General features: G+C 37.1%; 2 protein-coding genes across 2 annotated transcripts; both read right to left on the bottom strand.

Annotated features, from left to right (window-relative positions):
- Nucleotides 1-1032: 1032 nt before the first annotated feature.
- elovl5 (ELOVL fatty acid elongase 5) lies at nucleotides 1033-11036 on the bottom strand. The gene is made up of 8 exons (XM_086168715.1): nucleotides 10778-11036; nucleotides 8383-8447; nucleotides 8001-8188; nucleotides 5405-5482; nucleotides 4746-4917; nucleotides 4300-4424; nucleotides 3893-4027; nucleotides 1033-3491 (listed from the first exon to the last, which is right to left on the bottom strand). The coding sequence occupies exons 2-8, from the start codon at nucleotides 8438-8440 to the stop codon at nucleotides 3363-3365; spliced, it is 885 nt and encodes a 294-aa protein (XP_086024841.1). The 5' UTR covers nucleotides 8441-8447; nucleotides 10778-11036; the 3' UTR covers nucleotides 1033-3362.
- A 3037-nt stretch (nucleotides 11037-14073) lies between these two features.
- gclc (glutamate-cysteine ligase, catalytic subunit) lies at nucleotides 14074-24164 on the bottom strand. Its single transcript, XM_086168727.1, has 16 exons — nucleotides 23622-24164; nucleotides 22641-22753; nucleotides 19825-20007; nucleotides 19479-19592; nucleotides 18634-18692; nucleotides 18354-18490; nucleotides 17876-17950; nucleotides 17510-17626; nucleotides 16853-16991; nucleotides 16597-16709; nucleotides 16426-16518; nucleotides 16241-16345; nucleotides 15857-15938; nucleotides 15655-15764; nucleotides 14910-15030; nucleotides 14074-14822 (listed from the first exon to the last, which is right to left on the bottom strand). The coding sequence occupies exons 1-16, from the start codon at nucleotides 23769-23771 to the stop codon at nucleotides 14641-14643; spliced, it is 1893 nt and encodes a 630-aa protein (XP_086024853.1). The 5' UTR covers nucleotides 23772-24164; the 3' UTR covers nucleotides 14074-14640.
- Nucleotides 24165-25392: the final 1228 nt, after the last annotated feature.

Raw genomic sequence — 25392 nt, 5'->3', positions numbered from 1 at the left:
CTAATTCATTCCTGGAGTTTTTTTAAGCAGTTTCATGAAAATAATGATTATTTCTTGCAAAATTTCCAAGTCTCCTGTTCATTCCTTTTTTTTTTTTTTTACTAAGGATTCCCTGATATTTTAAGTTAACTATTTGTGAAGAGATTAATCATATTTTCCACATTTTTTTCATTTCTCTAATGCATTTGTTGCCTTTGGCAATAGATCCCGACATTGAATGTATCACAGGTATGATGGCATGATAGAGGGCCAGCTATGTTTTAAGTAGGTTGTTGTTTTCCTTACAAGCTCTGTGTCGTAACTCTACAAACGGTCTGGTGCTTTCAACTGGTTGCAGCGCAATCTGTTTTACATGTAAATTATTTTCAATGATGGTTTTGTCATTTTTTTTCTTTTCAAAAGTGGTGTCACCGGTTTACACCGCACTATTAATATAAACAAATCAGCCTGCATAAAAGGAATTTCTTCAACTTTGGAACAAAGCATCTTCATGAAGTCACGCTTTCTACATAATGCAAGGACATAATAGTCTGACGAAAACATATTTTACAAGAAAAAGGTTAATATATATAATTCCTTCAACTTCTGCCACCAAACACTTACCATTGAAGAATCAATGGTATTATTAAGACAAAATACCTGATGAGACACATATTCAGTCTGTTAGTAGACGATTGGTGGATGATGACAGACTGGGATGAGAGGTGTATATAAATTGAATGAAAATGAAATTATTTGAACTTTCAGGAAGAAGTTTTACATCAACTTCTTCAGGAATTACTAGTGAACTTTTTGTCATTTTCAAAAAAAAATGTCTTTGTTAAAAAAGATTAGCTTCTCGTCTCTTAGTCATTTTCTCAACCTCTTCAAAAACGTTCTGGTCTTATTTGGGGAATTTAATTTACTATTTTTGACCATTTGAGGATCTATTGTAGAATAATTTTCTTGTCAGGTTTCATTTTTATTGTTTTAATTCTTAGGGTGTACAACCAATTTTTCTTTTCTTGTTAAGTTAGCTGTCATAAATGAAGATAAGCAGTAATCTTGGACCTTGATTTATTTTTCATTTGAGAAGCATCTTATTTCCTCTCTATCCCCAGTCCAATTTTTAAGACAATACAACAATACAAACAATAGTACAATAACAAAAGGGATATGGTTATTTGTTCTGGATCAAAAATTAAGAGGAAGATTAAATATTTTTCTCCATACACTTTTTTATTGTGTTGTCATTCACATAGCATAGTTTCAATTATGCTGCAGTAAAGTAACATCCCTCAAATGAAAGTTGGATTGAAAAAAGATGCATGACTTGTCATTGCAACAAAAGTTGATATAATTCTACAACCAATAACGTTGAAACTTGTCATTTATTTTCTGCCTTCTTAAAGCACTTTGAACAATATTAAACAGAAACGTGGTGTACAGTATTTTGGGAACTTAATCAGTAACTTGAAACTTAACTAAAGGACTAAAAGGACTAAATAGATAAAAATATAAATAATAGAGAAAACTACATGTTCGCCGTGTCCAGGGTATTCATATGTAAAACAAATTATAAGTAAATGTATCCTAGATGGTTTGTATTCGATACTGTCTTTGAGCCCTAGCTGAAATCCTCAAGGTTGTTTTCACAATTATTGATTTGAATCAAGATTCTATTTCCAACAGAGAATTTATTCCTTAAAAATTATCATTATTATTCAAAAACACAATTATGATGAAGTGGAACTTGGTGCTGATTCCTCATATCAATTTCAATCAGTTATAAAACAGTAGAATCAAGTTCCCTGGTTTCAAAAAAGCAAATATTCTATTATGTGTCCGCGTTTGAAATTTTCGGGATCGAAGTAATTATTTTATTAACCCAAACTACTAATCCTGGGAGCGCTGGAGCCAATCCTGGATGACACTGAGTGAGTGGTGAATTTCACCCAAGACCAGAAACATTGCGAGCCAGGTACTGAAACTGAGCAAGACCTCTAACAGATATGAGTCTCTAGGGGATCAATGAGCCATCTTGTGGTAGCATGTTATAAGGTGACATATGCTACTATAATAATAATAAAATAAAAAACAAAATACTGATCCAGAAGGCACAACATTGATATAGATCAGAAACATAAACGATAATAGTATTTGATAAAACACTCCCAAACACAGCATCCATTCCTTCAGAAGTTGACCATCAACGATATTCCATGCTAGTGAAAATATCTGTCTGCTTAAGAATAAATTTCACGTAATTTCTATTGGGAACTAACCTAATCCCCCCACAAAAGTCCAATAACGAAAGGATTTACCTATAACCAATAAACTATAACTCAATCTGTACCAACAACTGAAATTATTTGGGGGAATTTGTGTTAAGAGGAGAAAACCAAAAATACCATGGCATATGTTGGATCGTCACTGTGAGCTTTAAGGAGCAACAGGTTCAAAGCGATGACATTTTTGAATTTCCCTGTTGTGAGACTGATTAAATATAATCTTATTGTATCTTATTCCTGTTCACTTCATTTTACACATTCAGAGACAACAATGATGATGAAACTGTCAATGCCTGTTTCTATCAGCTTGAATAAATTGTGTCAATTTATTGGATAGTGCAAACTGGAGTATTTAGAGCTGAGTCATAGCATAGCAGCATTTACTGGGAGCAATACCAAAAGTGGTTTATCTTGACCCTTTAGTTGATATGGTTAAGCAATGTTTTGACACGGTTAAGATTTGGGTTTAATTTGTGCTCTTGGAAAAGTCTTGTCTTAGCAATTTGTATTGCTATTCTTATTTTTATTTAGGTTAAATATGAATCCTAAATAAGCTTTGGTTATGCTTTTAAGATGGCTCAGTATTCCCAATTTAACAACCCTCTATGCTAGTATACGGCAAACATGTCTGCCTTTGTAAGCCTTTCAGTGAAAACGAGGACAGCAAAAGGTGGAATTAATGCATAATTCAGATAATCAGGGACAATCGTTAGGGCCGTGTTCTATAAAATGCACCTTTAAACATCATGTTTGATGAAATTGTGACCTGTCTACACCCATTCATACTTCCTGTCCATCTTTGGTATTTTTGTGTGGAACAAACTACTGAATCTGTTGCAGTGAATTTGTTTGCGAAAAACAAAATGTATCAGCTTACTAGACATTATTTTCTTGATGTGAAGCTACTGTTGTGCAGTTGTTCTTACAATACAATAAGTATTCTCCATTCAGCTATTCATCTAATTCAAATCCACTGTATGAGAAAACATGGAGAGTCTGCATGAATGCGACTATGGCTGGATGAGAAGATATACATGTAGCAGCATTAGCTAACTCGCTAGTAAGAATTTGGGGACACAGGGTCTTCAAATGTCAATCTACCCTAACTTTATTGTGCAGTGTGTGTTCCTGAGATGGCATTCCATTTAGATGTCCATTTGTTGATACAGAAGATCCATTTTGATGATCCTGCTTTCTGGAAACAGTCTGCTTCTTATATGTCTAGAAAGGAGAAAATGTTTTTTCCCCACAAACAAATTAATAACGATCACAAATAAATTATCAACTTTAAAGACATTCTCAATTAAAAATGTAAAATGTATATACCTGTGCACACACTTAAATTATCCATAACGTGTAATCTTTTTACATTTTTCATGTCTTTCATGTAGCAGTAAATATTTGCACAAATGCTTCTTCAAAGTTATGTATAGTTAATAATAGTTATTGTTATGGTGCAATAAATAAAAACATATTCATCCTATGATATTTAGGAACAGCGCATCGTATCTGCAGGCCAACAAATTACTATAATTTTAAACAATTACTGGCTAGAGTCAGTGTTCCCTTGGCAACAAAAAAAAGTATTGAATCGTTAGTGGAAAACTTCTAGGACAACTTACCTGAATGTAAAAGTTGGAGAAAAAGATAATAAGTGTGACCATGTAAGTAATTTGGAAGTACAGCCATCCCATGGGTATGCCACATGGCCAGATGACTGCACACATTGTCTGCAATACAGTTAGGACGAACTGAATCTGTGGAGGAAATATGACACACATACGACACACACCAGAGTTACTAGGTGACTGAGCTTGTCTAGAAAGCTAATATTGATCCCGATCTTAAAATATCTCAAATGGACACTGAAAACATCTCTCCTTCAGTCACCTGGACTGTATTACAGGCACACTGCAACATGTAAATAGTAACATATAGAAACTTATAATGGTAATCGCAACAAAAAAGATATATAGATAGTGGAGGATAGCAAGTAAAAATTAGAAAAACAAATCCAGGAGGGACACACCAGCTGTAACTGTGTGATGTATTTCTTCCACCAAAGATATGGCCGTATGGCGGGGATTGCTGACAGGCCATAGTAGGAATACATGACGACATGGACGAGGCTGTTAAGACAAGCACCAAAGTATGCTGGCAAGACACAGAAGAGGTAGACAGCAAAGTTAACAGTTAGTGTGTTCCAAGTGACAGAAATAGTCAAATATATTGTAAGAAGGTGTTTCATGTAACATCAACAAATAAATGTGCAAAAATCCTCAGAGCCCTTTAGTCCAAGTCATGTAATACAAAGGAAATGCAACAGCCTGAATAAAGTACTGCATTTTCTGAGATAAAAGATTACAGCACTTTGAATTATTTGTTATTTATTTGTTCGCACCAGAGCCTAAGAGTAAGCATGGTTACTGGCGAGCAATAGGCCACAGCAGGGTGAAGTAACATTAAAACACTTACAATGGCCGCAGGGTATCCAGTTCATAACAAACCACCAGATATTGAGCATGCTTGCGTGGTGGTAAATGTGAAGAAATGTGATCTGGTGATTGTTTTTTCGAAGAATGAAGAAAACCGTGTCCATGAACTCAATCAGCTTGGAGAAGTAGTACCACCACAGGACATTTATCACCTGTAAAAGGAATTGCAATACAAATGTCAGAATTCTGTAGTTTTCTTTGCAATCAGAACATCTTTGTATTTGAACTCTGTTGCAGTGACACACTATTTGAACAGACAATTTGATCACTGTAGAACTGCAAGCCATTGCACATTTCACTGTGAGAATTTCAGCCGCACTGCAGAGTTCAGTAGGAACACTGATGGTGACATGAGTCGGATTAAATTGACTCTCTGTCTCTGCAGCTTATCTGAAGGGATTTACAGGTACTGGATCATAGAATTCAGAGCAGGAGGTAGGAAAATATGAAACACATTTTGTGTGTATTGTATATGCTGCTGGCCTACATAAATTGTTTATACCTCTTCATTTCTTTTTTGACCACAATAAACCAAATATGAAATTATTTGAATCCCAATGAATTAAAACAAAGTGGAAATAGGTACTAAATCTGCAGCGCTAAAAATAAAATGTGTTTCAAAATGTAAGACTTACTCACCTTGTTATCCACTTCCTCTGCACTGTGAGTGTTCTGGCAGTACAAGCTGTAACCACCATGCCACACAGCAGTTACAAGCTGAAGAAGGAGACAAAATAAATATGACAGATTACAACACATTTTCATCGACCCTCACACAGAATAAATTAACCCTGCTATAAAAAACTGAAAAAAAGGTTGTAATATAAGGAAATTAATAAATATAAACACATGAGTATCTGTATGGTGCAGGGTGTGATAACTGATATTTCTTCTGCTACTGATTTGGCCTGTTACAAACAGGTGAAATATATTTAAACATACATTAATGGTTATATCAACCATATGTCATATATGATTATAGCTTTGTGAGATAAGTTATTTGTATGTTACATTTGGGCAGTTTGATTGGAAAAGAAAGATAAGATGTTTGGACCTTTACACCTCCCATCGGTCTGTCTCCAGTAATGATGCCAGATCTACACTTCTCATTAAACAACTCAAGACTGTATAAATATGACATAAATATGTTTTATAACTGTTGACGTATATTCTCAAAAATAAAGTGCAAGTTTAAAGCTTAATATCATAGGAGTTACAACCTCTACAATTTACCTCCTAGGGCACTTCCCAAGTAAATTCATGTGCTTCATTCAAATGCTGACTAAATCTGTATATTCAGATGACCCGCTGTTGTTAATTGCTGATTCATCTAACTATGTAAAGATCAGTTGTCCTTGTGTGTTGCTGTCTACTGTGAAATACTTCACAATAACAATGTCAAGGGCCATGAAATATTAACTGAATTATGTTGTTTGTATTCAGATGATCAGGTATTTTATCATGCAAACATTAGCCTCACTCCAATCTGATATACATTGATTCGCCCTTAACGGCCATCATATGCTCCTGTTTAATATAGGAAAATAAATACCAATCTCTTTTGATTGAGTGCTTAATTGAAAATAAGGATTTAAAAGTGGCCTGGGAAATTCAAGAGAACACAAAGGCCGCACACTTTAATTTACAATAGTTAACATCAAATACAGGGTTTAACAAATTACAAAGCCATCCTGCAAGACTTTGTACAAAGCAGACATAAAGGCAGCTATTTGGTGAGGAAAGATATTTTGGTTGTACATATGCAAACAAAACTGTGGGGGGTATATATACGTGAAGCAACTCCAGCAGCATACCTTCCTTTCTAAATACAAATTCGACTCAAAATTGGTTGACTTGCATCCGTTTCAGTGATGCAGTAACCTGCTTATGAAAAAGCAGTTTTCTAGCAAACAATAGCAGGCTACTCTGGTGTCTGTGAAATCATTTAGTGAGTTTGATTGCTAAAACAACAAGCCTGTCAACATCGAGCAGAGTCCCTCTAACTCCCTGGAAGCATTGTCTTTGATGAGATCTTTCAATGGCGGTGTATGTTTGCTATGTGCCCATTTCTAGCCAATCATGGTAAAAAAAATTGTTTGACAGTTTGACATTTAGTGAAATGGGAGAGTCAAGTACTGAAATTGCGAGCAGGAAAGTATTGAACTGAATCTGTGGTATAGTGGAATGAGTATGTTTGGAATTGAGGAGAGTTTACAGTTTTATGAGGTGTGTGCTATCAGTATGTGTGAGGTAGAGTTGATAGTGTGTGAAGGTGGTCTGTGGTTTTGTGAAACCAATGTATCCGTTGTGAGACGGGTGAATAGTGAGGCTGGAAAGTGAGTGTGTGGTGCATAGCCGTGTGTGGGTTTGTGAAGAGTACCCAGTCGTGAAGTGGGAGTGTCCGTTATTGAATAAAGTGGGTGTGCTCATCAACGAAGTGAATGTGTTCAGTGGTGAAGTGGGTGTGTCGGCAGCGGTCTGGTATACAGTAGAGCAGTGAAGACAATGCATGATGCATTAAAGTGAGTGTGCATTCTCGTGAGGTGCGTCAGCTGAGTGGAGAAATCAGTGTATGGTGTACTGTGGCTGTGAGTTGACATAGAGTGGTTGATTAAAGTAGGAATATGGGTGTGTCAAGGACTGAAATGGGTATCTTGTGTAATATTTAAACTTTGTTGTCTCAGATCTGCCTTTTGGCACTTTTAACATTGACACACTTATTATCTTCTGTTTTATCTACAGAAAAACACATTCAAAATCCAATATTCATCTGTATCTGTATTTCCTGGGCTGGAACAGCAATTATGATAGGATACGTTCATCCGGCACTACTATTCATCCAAACTACAATGAGCTTTTATTCTTGGTATATTTTTTTTACTTTATTCTTATACATCTTAGGCTTTAGAGTTGGAGAGAGCAAGTACCAGTATTAAATTTTGATGATCCCTATTTACGATCAACGGTTATCTTGTAAAACGTTTACAGATAAATCCCCTACACCTGACAGTGTCAAGTTCAAGGCTGGGTCATTTTCATGAACAATCTGACTTTTGCCAAGCTTAGAAGCCCCCTTATTGGTCCATTTAATGCACACAGATAATTGTTGGTAGTTTATCACTGGTTCAACTCATTGGCCTGGGAAGTTCTGTCCCATTATTTACAGTAAGTGGATACAGCTTATGCACAGGAGCTTTTTTAAACTTATAGCACATTTTTTTCTTGAAAGTCTTACCTCATAAAACATGTAGAGTGACAAGAGCGTCAGGCCAAGATTGTAGAAGACGAGGAGGCCCCTACAGGAGTACTGCTTCCTGTGTCTCATGAACATGGGCCCTTTCCATACCATCACAAGATACATCACTGTTAGTGCAAAGGTTGGTGAGTAGTTGTCAAGCAGAAGCCATCCTCGCACCCGCTGATCTGAAATATAGATAGGATAGAAAGATGCTAAACTACTTCAAGTAGAAATTGATGTTTGACACTTTAAAAGTGAAAAGCAGCGGACCACATTGGGTGTTTACTTTTACAGCTCAGGTTTGTCACAGGAAGGCAGAAACCCACCCATACACCTAAAATGCATTTTTAATGCTTTCTAAGATTTAAACCATTCTTACCTCTTGGACCCAACCATGACTCTAAATAAGAGTTGATTCTGTGATTGAACGTCTCCATTTGTAACCTGAAAATATTGAAAATATAATTAACGTTAAATCACAAATTACACATTTTAAAACCATCCCATATTGGAATTTAGTAATCAGCAAACATGTATTCACATATCCAGGGATGTGGAGCAACATTGAGTTTTGGTGTTTTTCTGCTGAGTTGTTTGAGTCCAATACATTTAACTGTACCTCAGACATAGTCCCAGGTAGTTTATGCTTGAATAAAAATACTCTCTAGACTCAGTAAGTCATAAATGACAACCAGCTATTGTGAAATTTACAATTCACACCAAAGAATAAATAAGCCCACAATTTATGCTTACACACACAGAAGCCAATTTTAAAATCTAATTAACTTCTTCACAGCTTTTCTCCACAAATAGGTCATTTGTCTGACAAGTGTTACTGTCTTTACAAAGATCTTTGTTTCTTTTATGTGTGTCAATGTATTTGGCTGCCAGCCGGTTGACCACTACTTTCTATAATTTGTATCCAATTTCCTAATAACATTTTCTGATCCTTCATATTTCAAACAGACAAAATTTGTTTCAGGGATGCAACGCAACAATAGAATCACTGAAAAACAAATTCCCTCGTTCAGAATGTTCTCTCTGCTCAGGTTCATTGTAGTGGACTTTTCTTGATAGAATGTAGCACACATGCAAGCGCATGCACTGATGCGTGCGCGCGCGTGCACACACACACACACACATACACACACACACACACACACACACACAAATATTGACAGGCAGACAAAGAGACAGCTACATATATTGCCATTGGTTGTTTCCTTCAGGAAACAATATGGCTTATTCTGATCAATCCAATGGCAGTGCAAAGTAATATCCAGTCAGTGATCATCAGTGATACATTAAGCCGTACCACAACATGATAATCTGCAGGGCCGTAATCAGATCATGATTACACACAGTAGCAAAGCCTGCTTTTGCAACAACTGAAGGCTGCATTTTCTTTTTGCATTTATTTGTAATTTGGAGAAATATAGTTTAGAATATCACTGTAGTTCAGTCGTGTTACAGTACACAATACCTTGTTTGGTATGTATCACTAGACAGGGGACACAATTTGTCACTGAATTGATTGGTCAAGATGCCTTTCATCGAAATGGGATTTTATGTTTTAGTGTTAATTTGATAATGTGTCTCAAGGGGAACCAGGCTTTTTGATTATATAAAATTGCTATAAATAAGAAACACCCATATCCATCTATATAGATTTGGATAAATAGTTTCTTAGTAGATTTGCCCCTGCTTCCTCTTTTAATTTTGTGAAATCTTGAAATGGAATATATTATAATGGAATTGCTGTCATTGCAAAGCGCAGCTCAACTAAACTATGACATGTTTGTTGCCTCTGATATCACATAACGTGCGAGCACTATGTCCTGCATACATAGTCTATGGAGGGACGACACTGCTAGATCAGCAGGCATGTATAGATTTTTTGAAAATATATTTATGATACACAGCTGTCTGTCTATCCAAAAGATGAACTAAAACAATACATTTGGTCACTTGACTGGAGTACTTTCAATCACATTTCCCTTCATGGTTACCATGGACTGGCTTCTGACACAGGCTTTCATGCTTAAGCAGATATTGTAACTCATATGGATACGATAAAAACTCTTTCACTTTCTCGTGGAGGAAGAATCACGAGAATCTTCCTTTTCTCTATCACACACAGTCTAATGGGTTGACCGAGAGAAAGAAATGCAAAGTCAAGGCAAGGATTAACATGTGAGTATTGTGTAGTTGAAAATTAAATCATAATGACTATATGATCATGAGGGTACAATCGGAAGTGTGCCTTTACTCACCCATAACGCAGGTAGGTGGAGAAAGACTTGCCGTCACAAGTTTTCATATGAAGGACAATCTAAAAGTTTGTCTAAGTGCTAATATGATTACCACAGTTGTGGAATCACTAGTTATGCAATACCTGAAGCAACTCATTACTGTTAATGAGAAATGTAAACGTGTAAAAGCACAGCATGTGAATTAATCAAGAGTAATTTCTCTCTAGCTTCGCATTTTTCTGTTGGGGGTCAACGCTAGAGTTATGTTCAAGTGCATTTTACGCGCCGAGTTGAGTGAAACACAGACACAGATCCGTTGAAAAGTCGAGCTGAACACATGAGCTTATAACATCGTCCTCAAATTTCCAGGGAGGCAAAAATCACCTAAATAAAAAGTCATCGCATCCTGCATCGACAGTGACGACGGAAGGTCATCGCTCCAGCATCACCGGCCTCAACTCACCTCATCCGGACGCCATACCCCCCCTCGCCCCCCCCCGAGAACCGGACCGGAAGGCTCACCATAAAGTCACCCAGAGAGCGACGTTTCGAGAAATTCCGGCTGTGTGGTCGCAGCGTCGAGTCCGGAGGACCGGGGAGTGCTGCCCAACCTCGGCTGGCCGTCGCTCGGAGCACAATGTGAAGCCTTGTCGGTCGGCGGAAAAAATAGTGGGAGGACCAGGGAGGCTGGCCCGGTGCCCCGTAGGAGGGTTATAGCCAGGAGATGACCTGCTATCTGGCAACACACACAAACTTCACTTTCATCATCGCGTTCCTCTGTTTTCTCATCCATGTACGGGACGCGCAGGAATACTATCAGTATTTCTTGGTACTACAATGTTGAACTCCCTCACGTTTCCTCCCCCTGAGGGTATCCCTCCGCAGATTTAAGCCTACGGCTAAACCAGACCTGGGCATTTTATGGCCTGTTTTGCTTTTTTTTATCCGGCCCGACAAACTATTTTCTTTGAATATTTGTATAAGTATTTTCAATCAATATTGAATTTAGAAGCACCCTATTTTCTTCTTTTTGTTTAATTATGTATGGATGATTATATACAAAATAATGTCGGTACAGTTATATGATAATGAATGATTTTAAAGTTGAAATAAAATGCCAAAAATATTTTATTTTGTTCAATTTACGTGATACCTAGTTAGCCCTTGCATAAAAATTAATTTAGAAATGTAGCCCGCCAGTCTAAATAATTGCCCACCCCGGATTTAGAAGCTCCTTATTTTTTCTTTTTATTTAATTTTGTATGGATGATTATATACAAAATAATGTCGGTACAGTTATATGATAATGAAAGATTTTGAAGTTAAAATGAAATGACGCAAAATTTTTAATATTTCAATATTTGTTTTGTTCAATTTACATAATACCTAGTTGGCCCGCGCAAAAAAGTTAAATATGAAATGTGGCCCACCAGTCAAAGTAATTGCCCACCCCGGATTTAGAAGCTCCTTATTTTTCTTTTTGTTTAATTTTGTAGGGATGATTACGTACAAAATAATGTCAGTAAAGTTATATGATAATGAATGATTTTGAAGTTAAAATGAAATGCCAAAAATTTTGAATATTTCAATATTTGTTTTGTTCAATTTACATAATACCTAGTTGGCCCGCGCAAAAAAGTTAAATAAGAAATGTGGCCCGCCAGTCAAAATAATTGCCCACCCTGGATTTAGAAGCTCCTTATTTTTCTTTTTGTTTAATTTTGTAGGGATGATTACGTACAAAATAATGTCAGTAAAGTTATATGATAATGAATGATTTTGAAGTTGAAATAAAATGCCAAAAAATTTGAATATTTCAATATTTATTTTGTTCAATTTACATGATACCTAGTGGGCCCGCGCATAAAAATTAAATAAGAAATGTGGCCCGCCAGTCAAAATAATTGCCCACCCTTGGGCTTGACCCTTCTTGCAGCATTCCCTCAACAATGGGTTTAATAAGAACTCTTTGGGACAGCGTTTTCTTCTGCCTGCCGGGGTTCCCAGTCACTTTAGACCTACCAAGCCCAACTCAGATGACATAATTATTTCACACCCTTCCTCTCAGATTGCCCAATCACTCCTGTAGTGTCATGATAAACAGCCTCTGAGCTCCAAACTACAGGGAACATGTCCTTCAGTCTTACTTCATTTGCAATGGCCTAATGAAGGTTCTCCTCTGAAAGGTAATGCCATTGTGAGAGCTGTTGACGGGGTGAGTTTATTCCAGCTCTTAATATCAATGCTCCTCTCTGACAAACAGGCTCAGCAAGTCGAATCAATGACTTTGTTGATTTTTCTGGGACTACGTAATATTGTTTTACATTTAACTTGCCTATAGTAATTTCACATTTAGATCTCTTTCTACACCGCATGCTTCTATTTTGAGTCCAGTGCTCTCCCACATGATGCATCTTTGACAAGAGTATCAGCTGTTTATGACACATCTTCTATCACTTTTATGTTCATGGCATGCAGATGTATGTTTTCCAACTAATTATCCTTCTAAATGAATGTTTGATTAAACCAAGAATCAGATGGCTGATAGTTGACTCTTTGTCATTATATAGATCTGTTGTATTATACCTGTGAAACGTGCCGTTTAAAAACACTCAACTTAAGTATTTAACCACAAACTTCCAGAGATAACACATTTAACACAACCCGAAAAGTGGACTTTTCACATCAAAGCTGTGACCGCTCAATTACCACATCGAATTGATCACTGGGCTTGCAGTTTTCAAAATCTCAAAACCTGCTGTACAAGACAGGATGAAATAATATGAAATGCTGTTTTCAAAAATCTCAAGTTAATTGGGCTGATCATCAGTCATGTAAAATCATGATTTATGCTACCAATTACACATTTGATATCTATTAGGATATGCCCAGCCAAAACCATTGAATGAGTTGTGATTTGATGATCATATGAAAGTGGGTAAGTTTACTTTAAAATTATAGATGTAGTTTGAGGGCAAAACGTAAAGGTTTTTACATTTTGTGAAAAACCCAACCCGATTCAAATCTGACATGCTATTTTGGCTACCATAATTCTTCATAAAACAAGAGCTTTAAAGCCCTGTGTCAGAAATTGCAGATTCATCTCTCATTGTCAAAAATTAGATGACTAAAGCAGACAGGCTTCTTGTGAATTGCAGCAAGCGGTAGTTTACTTGAGTGTAGAAATGAGAATGCAAATATTGATTTTTAAAAATGATTTGTCCTTGATCGTTTTATTGTGAGCGCTCTCCTCTGGCTAAATGTGGATTGAACCAAACTGTACTCAGCCAATGCTCCAATCTACAAGCAGCTCAGCATCAAATGAAGCAGCAGTTTGGTATCTTTATTTTGTAGGGAACAAATTATTCAGAAAATGGTTGTACTTTTCAGTAAATGCAAACAGAGTAGTCTCCAAAGGTTGTGTGTTTTTTGATGATCAATTCTTTATATATAATTAAGGCCTCAGCTCTTTATATATACTTGTGTCCTCTGTGTGGGCCTGTACAACTACTGTATATCTTTTCAAGGCCAGACATGATTTATACATTACTTCAGTTACTGTCATGATAAAATGAAAAGTAATTTTGTTGACAGAAGTGCACTAACAGTAAACTGCGAATTGGAAGTCAGACTAAAAATGAGCCTAATCTAGATATACTATGTAGAGTATTTGTTAGATTTTGTAAATGTGACTGCACACATTTCTGTGATTGAAACTAACTCGGGGAACTGGAGGGATGTCAGTTCTGTTATGTCTGGGGAAGAGTTTACGGTTTACAGAGGGAAAAACTGGAAGTCAATAAAGACAAACAAAAAACTGCTGTTGTACCCATTTATTCAAAGCAGCATCACACTGCAAACATTAACGGTCTCCACTTGAATTCAATTCTACATTCACTGTACTGTCACAACTTCTGCTGAGCAACACAATCAGTTGCCTTGCAAAAAGAATTACTCTCAAGGAGGTAAAAGCTTGTTCACCAGCATAATAATGAAATAAAACAGAAACAACCCTCTCATGTTAATGTTTCAAAGAGCAGAACATATTTACAGATCATATGGTTAAAGAGAGACTACTGTACAGTTATTTGCTAAATTTACATTGTCAAACAGATAAGTTTAATTTCCAGAGAAAAATAAATATGCATCTGACTTCTATAACATCACCTTCTGCATGTGTTACCCCTATTAATATAATTTGTAATCATACAAATCTGATACAGACTATACATACAGTTGCTGGTGGTGTGTTTTTCATAACTCAAATACACACAGGATGAAACGCATTTTCTGGATACTGGCCCTCTTTCTTTTGTGACACATATTTGGTCTCCCTTGACATGCTTCTATGTATAGAGAAGAACCCCCACCCCTAACAGTGTATCTTATTTGAACTTGTTCACTGGATTTCCAATGAGATTGGGGCATTGTTCTTCACCTCTTGCAATCCTGTCACACCTCACAAACAGGTCGTAGTTGATTTTATCTGTTATAACGCTGTCCTGTTTGTACTGCGGATGATTTGCGACAAATTCCCTCAGCCACTTGGCAGTAGTCATCAGTTCACCTGCTCGTCAACAGGAGAAAAAAAGCTCAGTCACAGCCATAGGAAGGAACTATCCCTGAGGTTAATGGGGATGTTACATATTCCTACCTGAGGCACGCTTCTTGATGAGTTTCAGATAATTCAAAATGGTACACCTTGTGTCAACATCTACTTCCATGTTTTCAAGGTAACAGTTGAGGATTGGGATCAGTCCTTGAAAAACTCCCTCCTATTGGTGAAAACAGAAAAATAAATAATATCGTTGAACAACCATTTTGACCAAATAAATCCTTGGCCCATAGATTCATCATTGAGCATGAGGGTTCACACTTTTTAAATAGCTTTGTTCATTCATTTTTACTCAATTAAAAAAAAAGAAAAATATTGCAATGTGGAATCTGGTCCCTACTCTTTGTGGCATAATTTTCCTGGATTTTCCAAAAACTTTTTCAGTACTGAATCAGGTGGCACCAGAAACTCTAGTATAGGACTAGTACCCTCTGCTTCCTCTAATACAATGTTCTCATTTAGATTTTGAAGTAACTGACATTGTATTGAATAGTTTTTTTTTTTTTTTTCATCTTTGTTTAATTTAATGTACCGTAATCTTCTTATCCACACAAACTGAAATGATCTTATCCCTAATTTAAATGGCATTTATGTTCAAATGTCTAGATTTACTAATTTTCACAAACATACAAGTCCTTGTACATTTTTGTTGAGTGTTTTGCATATTTTCTGGGCTTTCTTTTTTTTTACACTTAATTGGAAAGTAGTTTGTTAATTTTTAGATAGATTCTCATTATCCTGTACAATTCAAACAATTATTAAGGACAAAGCAAACTTTCACTACCTTTCCATTGATGATGGTGTCGATGCTCATCAGCGTGAACTCCTCGTTTGTGCCATCACTCTCAAGGCCATTCTGAGCAGAAGTGCTACCATCTAGAACTGGGTTGCAGCCTGTTTGTGGACAAAATAAATTCCCCAAAAAACTTCAAACCCTGTTGAGAAATGTACCATGAAGATCAAGCCGAAGTTGCCCTTGTAATCACCTTTGAAGATGTCCTTTCTGAAGTAGAACATGTCCTCCAGGACTGCATTTCTCTTCTGAGCAACCTTCATGTTCTCATCAACCTGACAAAAATTGGAGAGAAGTGTTTAAAACAACCAAAGACATTTTTAGAGGTTTGGGAAAGGTTGTCTACACAATATTATCTCAGACTGATGCATCAACATTCAAACATCAACAACGGCGACTCATAACTATGTCTCTGGCATTCTCTCTGGAAAAAGCCATGACCAAATTATCCTTTCGTCAAATTAAGTTACAAATCATCAAAACTTTACTTAAAAATTAACATAAATATGGCCTGATATCATCAGGATATTTCCCCTGTAACTAATATGAATAATTACCACTCAAATCCATCTCTCACCTTTGATAAGGGAATCAGGAAGTCCAGTTTGTAAGACAAGATCACTCTTGTAAGTAGGACAACAAATACAACATATGCAGCGTTTTCAAAATCAGTCAACTGCACCTGAAGGTAAAGGTAAAGAAAGTTAACCTTTATACTTGGGACAAGAGTCAAACATATATGAAGGTCCAGGTGATTGTTACCTCCATTGGGCGGAACTCAACTCTCCAGCCGATATCGGAATTTGGAGGTGGTGGTTTAAATCTCATTGTCTGCCAGTTGGTGGACTGGAGATTCTGTGGAAAAAAATGTCACAGTTCAGAGTTGTGTCCCTTCATCGTCAGCAATTGTAAAAGAAAAACAGAAATCTTCACCTCAAAGTGATCAGACTCATTCTCATCATCCAAGTTTAATTTTTCCTCAAAGACAGAGAGTGGATCTCTGATGAAGAGGTGAGCTATGTGCTGGGCCAGGAGCTTGTCAATTCCTGAAAAAGATTGTGAATTTGTTTGTAAAGCTCAGATGTATTAATGGCGGAAAAGACAAGGATTTATTCAGTAAGAAATTAAAGTAGTTTTCGAACTGACAGCGTAATAAATACACTCGTATATTTCTACGAAATATTTTTACCTGCATCAAGCAACTGCTTGTTGATCTCCTCATCTATCGTCAAGTCAATATCATTGTATTTCTCTCCACAGCTGGAAAGGTAACTGTCAATTGAATCATATCTTGACTTGAAGATTCGATATTTGTTGTTTTGCAAGGTCTGCAAAGAAACAAACACTTTATCCCTTATGCTTATAGAAAGAAGGCTGAAGGAAACCACCATGTCCACTTCACATGTTCACAAGTTCTGAATTATGCCAACAGATTAATGCACATCCATTCTTGTCTGTTTATATATCGGACTTCTTTGAATATTGACAATAGTAATAGTAGACAATAATAATAACCTCCTGCAATAACCTAACTGCAATAACAAAACACTTCATTAGTAAATTATGCCTTGGGATTCCAAAATATCTGTCTTACAAAAAGTTGACTCATCAGTTAACTCAAGATAGCAATGAGAGGTTAAAGATTTGTAGACCTCTAACATGCATCTGTGTGTTTATCAAATTTATTAACAATTAGCAGCAAAGAGGAGAGCAGCAGCAAAAATCCAAAATATATAAATATACAATCTACAAATATCCCCCCAAGAGACAGACAGATATATTTTTTTTTTGCACTTCAGTGTCCACATGCACAACTTTAAGGCTGTTTTTTAACCTCTGAACTCACCTTCAGCCCGCGTTCCTCCTGTGTCCTGTCATCCACTGAGGCAGAAATAACTCCCCAGCGACAATCAATATTGGACACATAGCCTCTGTAGAAGGGTGAGGCTGCGCTCAATGCCATCTGAAAACAGTCAGAACACTTTTACTCCTAGCACTAGGATAAAATACAGCTGGAACAAAATATCTAGATGAAAAAATGATAAAAAATCCAAATAGATAATATTACAATCAAGTATTAGTTGTTTATCCATGTCCACATGAACTAAAGTCCTTAATATTTTCAATAACATAATAATGTATTAAGCAGTGCAGCTAATGGTAACATAGAACAATATATGGCATCAGGCATGTATTTCAAATATCAACTCACCACTATAGGGCAGAATGTTGCTAATTGGTCATAAAGGTATCTTGCTTCATCAATGCTACAAGCTTGGAATGTCACCTACAAAACACATTGTAGGAATAAAAGCACAAAAAATGGATTAGCAGTTACTACTGTAATGAGATGACGTCAAAGTAATGACAATTTAATCATCAGATCCCTGAAAATAAACATTTATGGATATTTATTAAATTCGTGGGATATCGGTGCCTTGGGCAAATCGTTTTCTCAATTCCAGGGATTCCTTTAAGCAATTGTCGTAAAACCAAAACTAAGATAAAATGACTAGTGGTAGTTCATTCCTCTATCTTGTCAGTTTTTTTTTCCTGCCATAATTGCACTAACTTTATGATTACTAAAGCTTCAGCTGAAAACAGAAATGTACTGTTGCATATATGGTTACCTTACTCAGAGTAATTGATTTAGTTATTCCAAACCAATGGTGACACTGTTCACACAATACCTGCAGACAACAGTTGCCCATGCCAAAGCCCATGGCATCCATATAAATATGGTCAGGCAAAGCTGCCCTTGCTGCTTCACCATCATCTTCGGGAAATGACTCCACAAATGGAGATGGAGTACACTTGTCCTTGAAGACTGAAAAAATCACAAGGGAACAACAATAAATTTGACAAATATATTGTTCCACTCATCTTCACTATTCAGATTATGTGTTAGAAAGTTACAAACATAATTTTGTAGTACTTGCTGTTAATGCCATCAGAAGCCTTTATACTTACTTGGAACATTGATCACCACTTTCTCTCCTCTTCTGTGACGTATGTTTCTAGTAAGCGTGCTGCAAAAATAAATCCATGTATAAAGACAGACACATGCATTTAAACAAGTTATTTGACAAATGGGCAGCATCAGGCATTGTCATTCACATCATCATACTCTGAGCACACGAATAAATATAGTCTCGAGGAAGACCAAATAGAAGATTTATGGACGTAGTGAGAGAGGATATGAAGGCAGTTGGTGTGAGAGAAGGAGGATACAGAGAATAGGGTTAGATTGAGAAAGTTGACTCGCTGTGGCGACCCCTGACGGGAAAAGCCGAAAGAAGAAGAAGATAGTTGTACTCAGAAAATTTGATTGAGCCAACCATGCAACACCAGTCTTTAACTGAAAAGAAGGCTGATGCTCAAAAGATAGCTGCTACAAGAAAATTGGCTACTTATCACTTATCTATAGCATTTCTTTTGACATACATATTTCCACATTAATGTTTATTAGCCTAAACTCCAAATTGATTCTCTTCCAGTCACATTGTTAAACGGAATTCAACACACAGTCCTGGTTATCCCTACATCAACAAATAGTTTGGCAATGTCACTACAGAGAAACACTGCAGCATGTTTGCCCAATTATCAGTCAACACAATAGCATTAGCATTTCAGCAAAAAACACTATTTGAAGCCCTACAAGGCTCTGGTAAAACAAGGGGAATTTTTTTTTTCCCCCGAAGGAGAATTACTGCTGACATGTTTCAATTAAATGATTTATCATTGGAAAATGTAAACCATCTCTAAAGCAGATTTTACTTTCATTTATGTGTAGTTTTGCCTCCCAAGCCACATACCTGAATCTTGGGTGTCTGTTGATTGCCTCATCCGGGAAAAACAGCGACTTAGACACTCCCTCCTCAGTTGGTGTCGGCGGATACTCTGGCTTAGTGAAACCGGGGCAACCTAACCTAAAAAAAAGTTCAAAAATACATATATGATTTAACAATATTACTACAATAGTACAATAGTACTAAAATGGTTTCTTATGATTGTGCCATTGTGGGTAATAAGATATGGAGTCAACACCCATAACCGTAAGCTTCAGGATAAAAATGGATGAAAATGATTTCCAAGAGTAATTGTACATTTCAAAGTTATGAGGAGAGATTAAAAATCAAAAAACAAAACCTTAAACAATACCTTGGAAATGAGGTGATGGTGCAAAGAATTTCTTTCTGGTTCAGGACTAATGAGGCCTCTCGCCTTCTCTTCCCCATATTTCCCTCCACAGTATTGAACTCTGACATTGTCCCACCGTACGGCTGGCCTGGTGTTCCTTCTATCATGTAGCTGCCATACTCAGGTCTCCAAAGTGTGGGGTGACTGCAATGTCATGAAGAGCACAGTATAAACGTTTATAGGTCAACAAGAGACAATACAGAAAAGACTCCGACAACATTGCCTGCCTGACTGACAAAATTGGCAACTACCCCATGTATTTTGAACATCAACCATAATCTTGGCAGTGCAAATTAATGCAACATATCTATGCTTCAGAGTGTACATGTTGGTGTGTGCAACAGAGGGGCGGTAATGAGGAATGTATCGACTCCACTATTCCCACTGCCACTGGTATGTCCCCGGGGTGAAGTTGGCTCTGCAGATTTAGAATGACGTCATGGACAGCAGGGCAAGCATAACTCTCAAAGCTTATACAAAAACATTTACATAGCCTGTAGACAATTCCTCATCTAAAAAAAAAATGTTTCACCAGTTTGGGCATGCAAACAGAATTCCATGATGAGGCTTGACATGTATCAGTGGTCTTTAGAGATAAAGAGAACCATACATTAACTTCAAAGTCAGGGATTCACATAAGTTAAAAGATGTCTCTCGAACAGTGAATGAACATATGCATATCTATCATAACATCCTGACTGTGGTAAAAACAGAACCAAAACTCCAACGTAGACACAATGTGCAAAGGCAGTGAATGAACTGAGGTTTCCTATCGTTCTTTAAATAGCCAAATAGTTCTCAATCGGAAATAATTTCAATATATCTACAACTGACATACACAACTTCCTGGTCCTTGTGTCTGAGTCTAACCATGGCATTTCATAATCTATTTTGGTCATAACAACTAAAATTAACAACTATAAAGCTATATGTAACCACCTAATCCTTGTGAAAAGATGTACATCAAATAAAGGAATCAATCCATGGAATAGTTTAGTAAATAAAAAATTAATTATGCAACAAAATAGATTCTAGAACATATTTTGATATGATATCAATTAATACAAAACTGAATTATGATCAACAGTGTGCTTATAAACTGCCAATTTATGTAAAATACCCCCATGCACATTTTCATTTCCTCAATTTTCAAAATGGGTTGACGAAAACTGTTAATGTGAGAAAGTTAGGCAAAATTACCTAAAGCTTTAGCCAACACCTTTAGGTCAAGGTAAATTTTTATTTGGATGTCTGTATGAATCACTTTTTCTTGTTTTTTATGTTTAAGTCTTATGTGCATATAGCTATTATTCATGTATGTATTTGGTTATACAACTTGAAAAAAAAAAACAAAACTTATGATCTAAACTAAAAAGTACATGTTTGTTTCAAGAATATAGGTCATTTCAGACAGTGGCCATAGATTATAGGTAAAAGGAGATAAGACACTACAATACCTTGTCATTTCTATCAGGAAAACATTTAAGTCTGTAAAACCTAATTTAATAATTGACTAACCAAGGGAAATACATTGACAAACATTTTGCCCTCTGGCCCAAGTATTAGGTTTGATCAGTTGAGGCTCCTGACTGTTATGAAACCACACTCAAAAACCTAACCTAAATGAAAGATAGAAAACTCCAATTAGAAAAGGATTTCTTCTTATACGAGAGATTGCCTGAAGAGATGATCTACGGTAGGCACATATAACATAAACGGCCCCAAATAACCAACCATAATTGTGTTCTTAAATTAAAAATAAGTAAATAAATGAATAATTTTAAAAAACAAAATAAAAAATAGATGCCCCATAAGGTCATGTATTTAAGTCAAATTTGTGAATACAGTTCTTGAAAATTCTTTTAATTAAAAAATGTATATATATTAAAAAAGAGAAATACTGGCATCACATCACCTATCCTTCCTTTGTTACACTGCCTTTGATAAGACGCTTACTTGAGTGTACAAATGATAGATGGTAGATTTGAATGCCAAATGAAGTCATAAGATAAAGCTATAGTCAAATCCATTGTGGAAAATGACACCAATCAAACTGCAGGAGAAAATTCTTACCTAAACTGCAGTTCTAACTACAGTTTCCTATACTATTCTGGACAGGTTTCACCCCATGTGCCCTGATTTTGCTTTCAAAATGACATGTTTGACATATTTTACACACGTGAGATGCTCACCAATTCTCACACCAACTAATCGTAATACACTGATATTTTACCACTTGGTGTCAGTGTGGTCTATTGCTTCACAGCTAAACTAAATAATGGTGATTTGAGACAGACAACAAGAGGGGAAATTTCTATCATCCAAACACTAGTTTATTATTTTAACCAGACAGTGAACTCTAGATTAGTAGAAAAAAATCTGACATTATGACATGCTACACTTTTAAGTTTAAGAGGTAATAAAACAATTCAGAGGTAATAAAACAATTTATTTGACTTCAATGTCACCGTGCACAAACATGATTCGGTATCAAGGCTATTAGCTCTTTACACATTAATCCAATAGTTGAGGATAGAGATAAAGTATGGTGAATATTTTCCACGAGCTACAGTTTTAACAATTCATGTTGGTTTCCTTCAGAAGTGTATCTATACCCCAAACACCTGTGTGACTAGTAAACAATTACTAGTTTGAATTATTAGTTTCAACGTAAAGCTTAATGCATTTCTCCAGGAAAATCTAGTGATGTGACCACTCTTTACAATGGCCAACATTCAATGTCAAAACAACCTCAAACCATGCATGCTGGCACTTACTTGGGGTTTATCTTTTCACCTTGGTCTTGAAGAGTAGCCAAAACGTGACTGCCATTCAGGACAAGTCGAACCTGCTCATCCTTGTCATCCAGCTCCACTAGCATGTACTCAACCTTAAGATTAATCATTACACAGGAAAAAGTCAAACTTCTGTCAGCAGCACATTTAAGCCATTACTTTTTGTGTTTTACATAATCCTTTTCAGTCCTAAAAGAATGCATAAGTTAAAATTCAGGCATGATATTACAGAGACGGCATTATCTATTTATTGTGTTTTATCTGAAGCAATATTAAAATCTTCCTTGGAGTATCAGCTACACTCAACTACTATTTGACAAGCAAACTCAAAATACACCTTTTACGCCACACATGTGCTAAACTCAAGCACAAACATGGCATTTTCAAGACCAGACTTCGACTCCATCACATCAATTCCAATTCACCAGTTCTGATTCCTTGACTGTGCCTCTGCTACGCTGTAATCCCCTGTCTGAAAGGGGGATTGATCTATAACAACAACATTCCACATTGTTCATCAAATCAAAACACTTTGTTCAAGCTGTAGCACACTGGGGAGTAGTGATGGGGGAAAAACTTAAAACTCGGAGGAATTCCGAATTAAAGAACTAAATCATTGGCAATTTAAGGCAAAAGTCACTTTAAGTGAAACACATCGAACTTAATGTTATTCCTTCTCCATTAACCTTTCCCCAGATTTATTGATGTTTGATTGCCAGCCTCTTTCATCAGGCTGATGCAATAACTAACAAACCCCACATTGTCTGTCTAGACATGCAAAGACATGCTAGAGTCGTTATCCGACTCATCTACAAATTGAAAAATAAATATACTGTGCAATAGCACATGTGCAAATAAAAAAATGAAATAATAGTCTCCATCGATGGAAGCGTTTTATTTCATTGCTTGACAGGCAAAAAAAAAACAAGTCACTGCCTTTAGAAACAAAAAGAAGTTTCTCACCTCGTCACCCCATTTCAGCACATCTTTCTGGCGATCCTTCACCTTGAAGTAGATATTGAGAAACTGAATGATGCCGTGTTTTCTGATATGGTCAGCATGCTCCTTGGTTTGTTCCCAGTTCAGCGGAGAGCCCTGTGACAGTAACCCCATGGCACATACAGGCTGGCAGGAGACCGACGGCTGGTGTCTTGCTGGCCGCTGAACTTACGCGCTTCACTTTAGCTAGCTAGCTAGTTTGTCCAACTCGCATAGAAGCAGCATGAAGTCAGGGCCCAAACACGCGGCAGGGGCCTGGATCCCGACGCAGGGGTCGAGAGGATTCTCTGACTGCTATCAGAATCTCTGGTCCTAACGTCAACCGTAGGCAGGCATCCAGAGGTGGAAGGGCCCCCTGCGCATCACCTGCTAACGTCTCGTTAGATCGGCGATGGTAGAAGCCGGCGGGGAAAGCCGCACAGCCAAGTCTGTGTGCGCAGACAATACCCAGGAAGCAGCCGTCGGCGGCGTGGTTCAGGGGAGAGCTGATTATTTTGCGCGTAGTGCGAGAGAGTAGCATGGAGGGTCGCTGTAGTTGGTATTTAGGTGTCGCGACGCACTCGACGTTGCAACCCCCTACACGCCTGATGTCACTGTGACTCAGCACTATTCCCCTCTCGGACCCTCCCACTCATGCACGCTGCCTTCATGTACTCTCCGGAGAAGAAGAATGCACAAGTACTTGAGATCACGGAGAGAGAAAAAAAAAGGCTAACGGCCGATTAACTATTCATTGGTTTGCTGTACTAATGTAAGGAATTCATATTTTGACTTCACACCTTGTTGTCTAACCTGCTCTTTCCAATGGTAGATACAGGTTATCCTCCTCACTGTTGAATTCGGTATACCTGTTTATATACAATGATTATATTGACATGTCCCTTTAAGCAGTTATTGATGTTGCATTACGGGTTAAACAATAAAACATGTCCTTTAGGATGTGATCTCAATCCCATGTGCTCACCCCAAAGCATCCGTGTGGAAAGAATGGGAGATATTACGTGCCAAGACATGTCAATAATGAAATGACATCGTGACTCAGCAAATTGTTGTTTTTCTCTTTTTTTCGATTTAGCTGATGAGGTCTATTGTGGGCAGGTGGAGAAAAAAAAACGAATTTAAGAGAATAAACGGCCAATTTCATACAGATTGTTTGCATATAGATCCACATGACTAGCGCTATGATGCACCGTCTCAAAATTGGTTACCTCGCGATTTTACATTGTAACTTTCTACAATGTATGTGAGTTTGATACTGAAGGAATTTAGTCTCAAAGGGAGAGCCAGAATCCATCTAGAATGGAATTCTACATAGCCACCTAAGGGAACAATTGTGAATTTTGAAACAGCTTGTTTAACCTATATTGTTTGACTTGCATTAAATGGCTTGTTTTACCTGTCTTGTTGGCTTTTACTGCTCTAAAACCACTTCTTCAATGGCCAGGCCAAGAGAGGAGCTCTGGTATTGTATGAGGAAGTCTGGAGTGGCAGAGAAGTATGTTAAACTGGTGCAGGACATGTATGCTTGTTGTGAGACAGTGGTGAGGTGTGCTGTAGGTGTAACAGACAAGTTCAAGGTGGTGGTGGGACTCCATCAGGGATCAGCTCTGACTCCCTTCTTGTTTGCAGTGGTGATGGACAAGCTGACAGATGAGGTTAGACAGGAATCTCCATGGACCATAATGTTTGCAGATGACATGGTCATCTGTAGTGAGAGCAGAGACAGAATGCAGCC

Source organism: Fistularia commersonii, chromosome 2 (assembly GCF_037954325.1).
Source record: "Fistularia commersonii isolate RoL2024-O1a breed Wild chromosome 2, RoL_Fcom_v1.0, whole genome shotgun sequence".
NCBI classification, from domain to species: Eukaryota; Metazoa; Chordata; class Actinopteri; order Syngnathiformes; family Fistulariidae; genus Fistularia; species Fistularia commersonii.
This window is presented reverse-complemented; position numbering and strand designations above follow the sequence as displayed.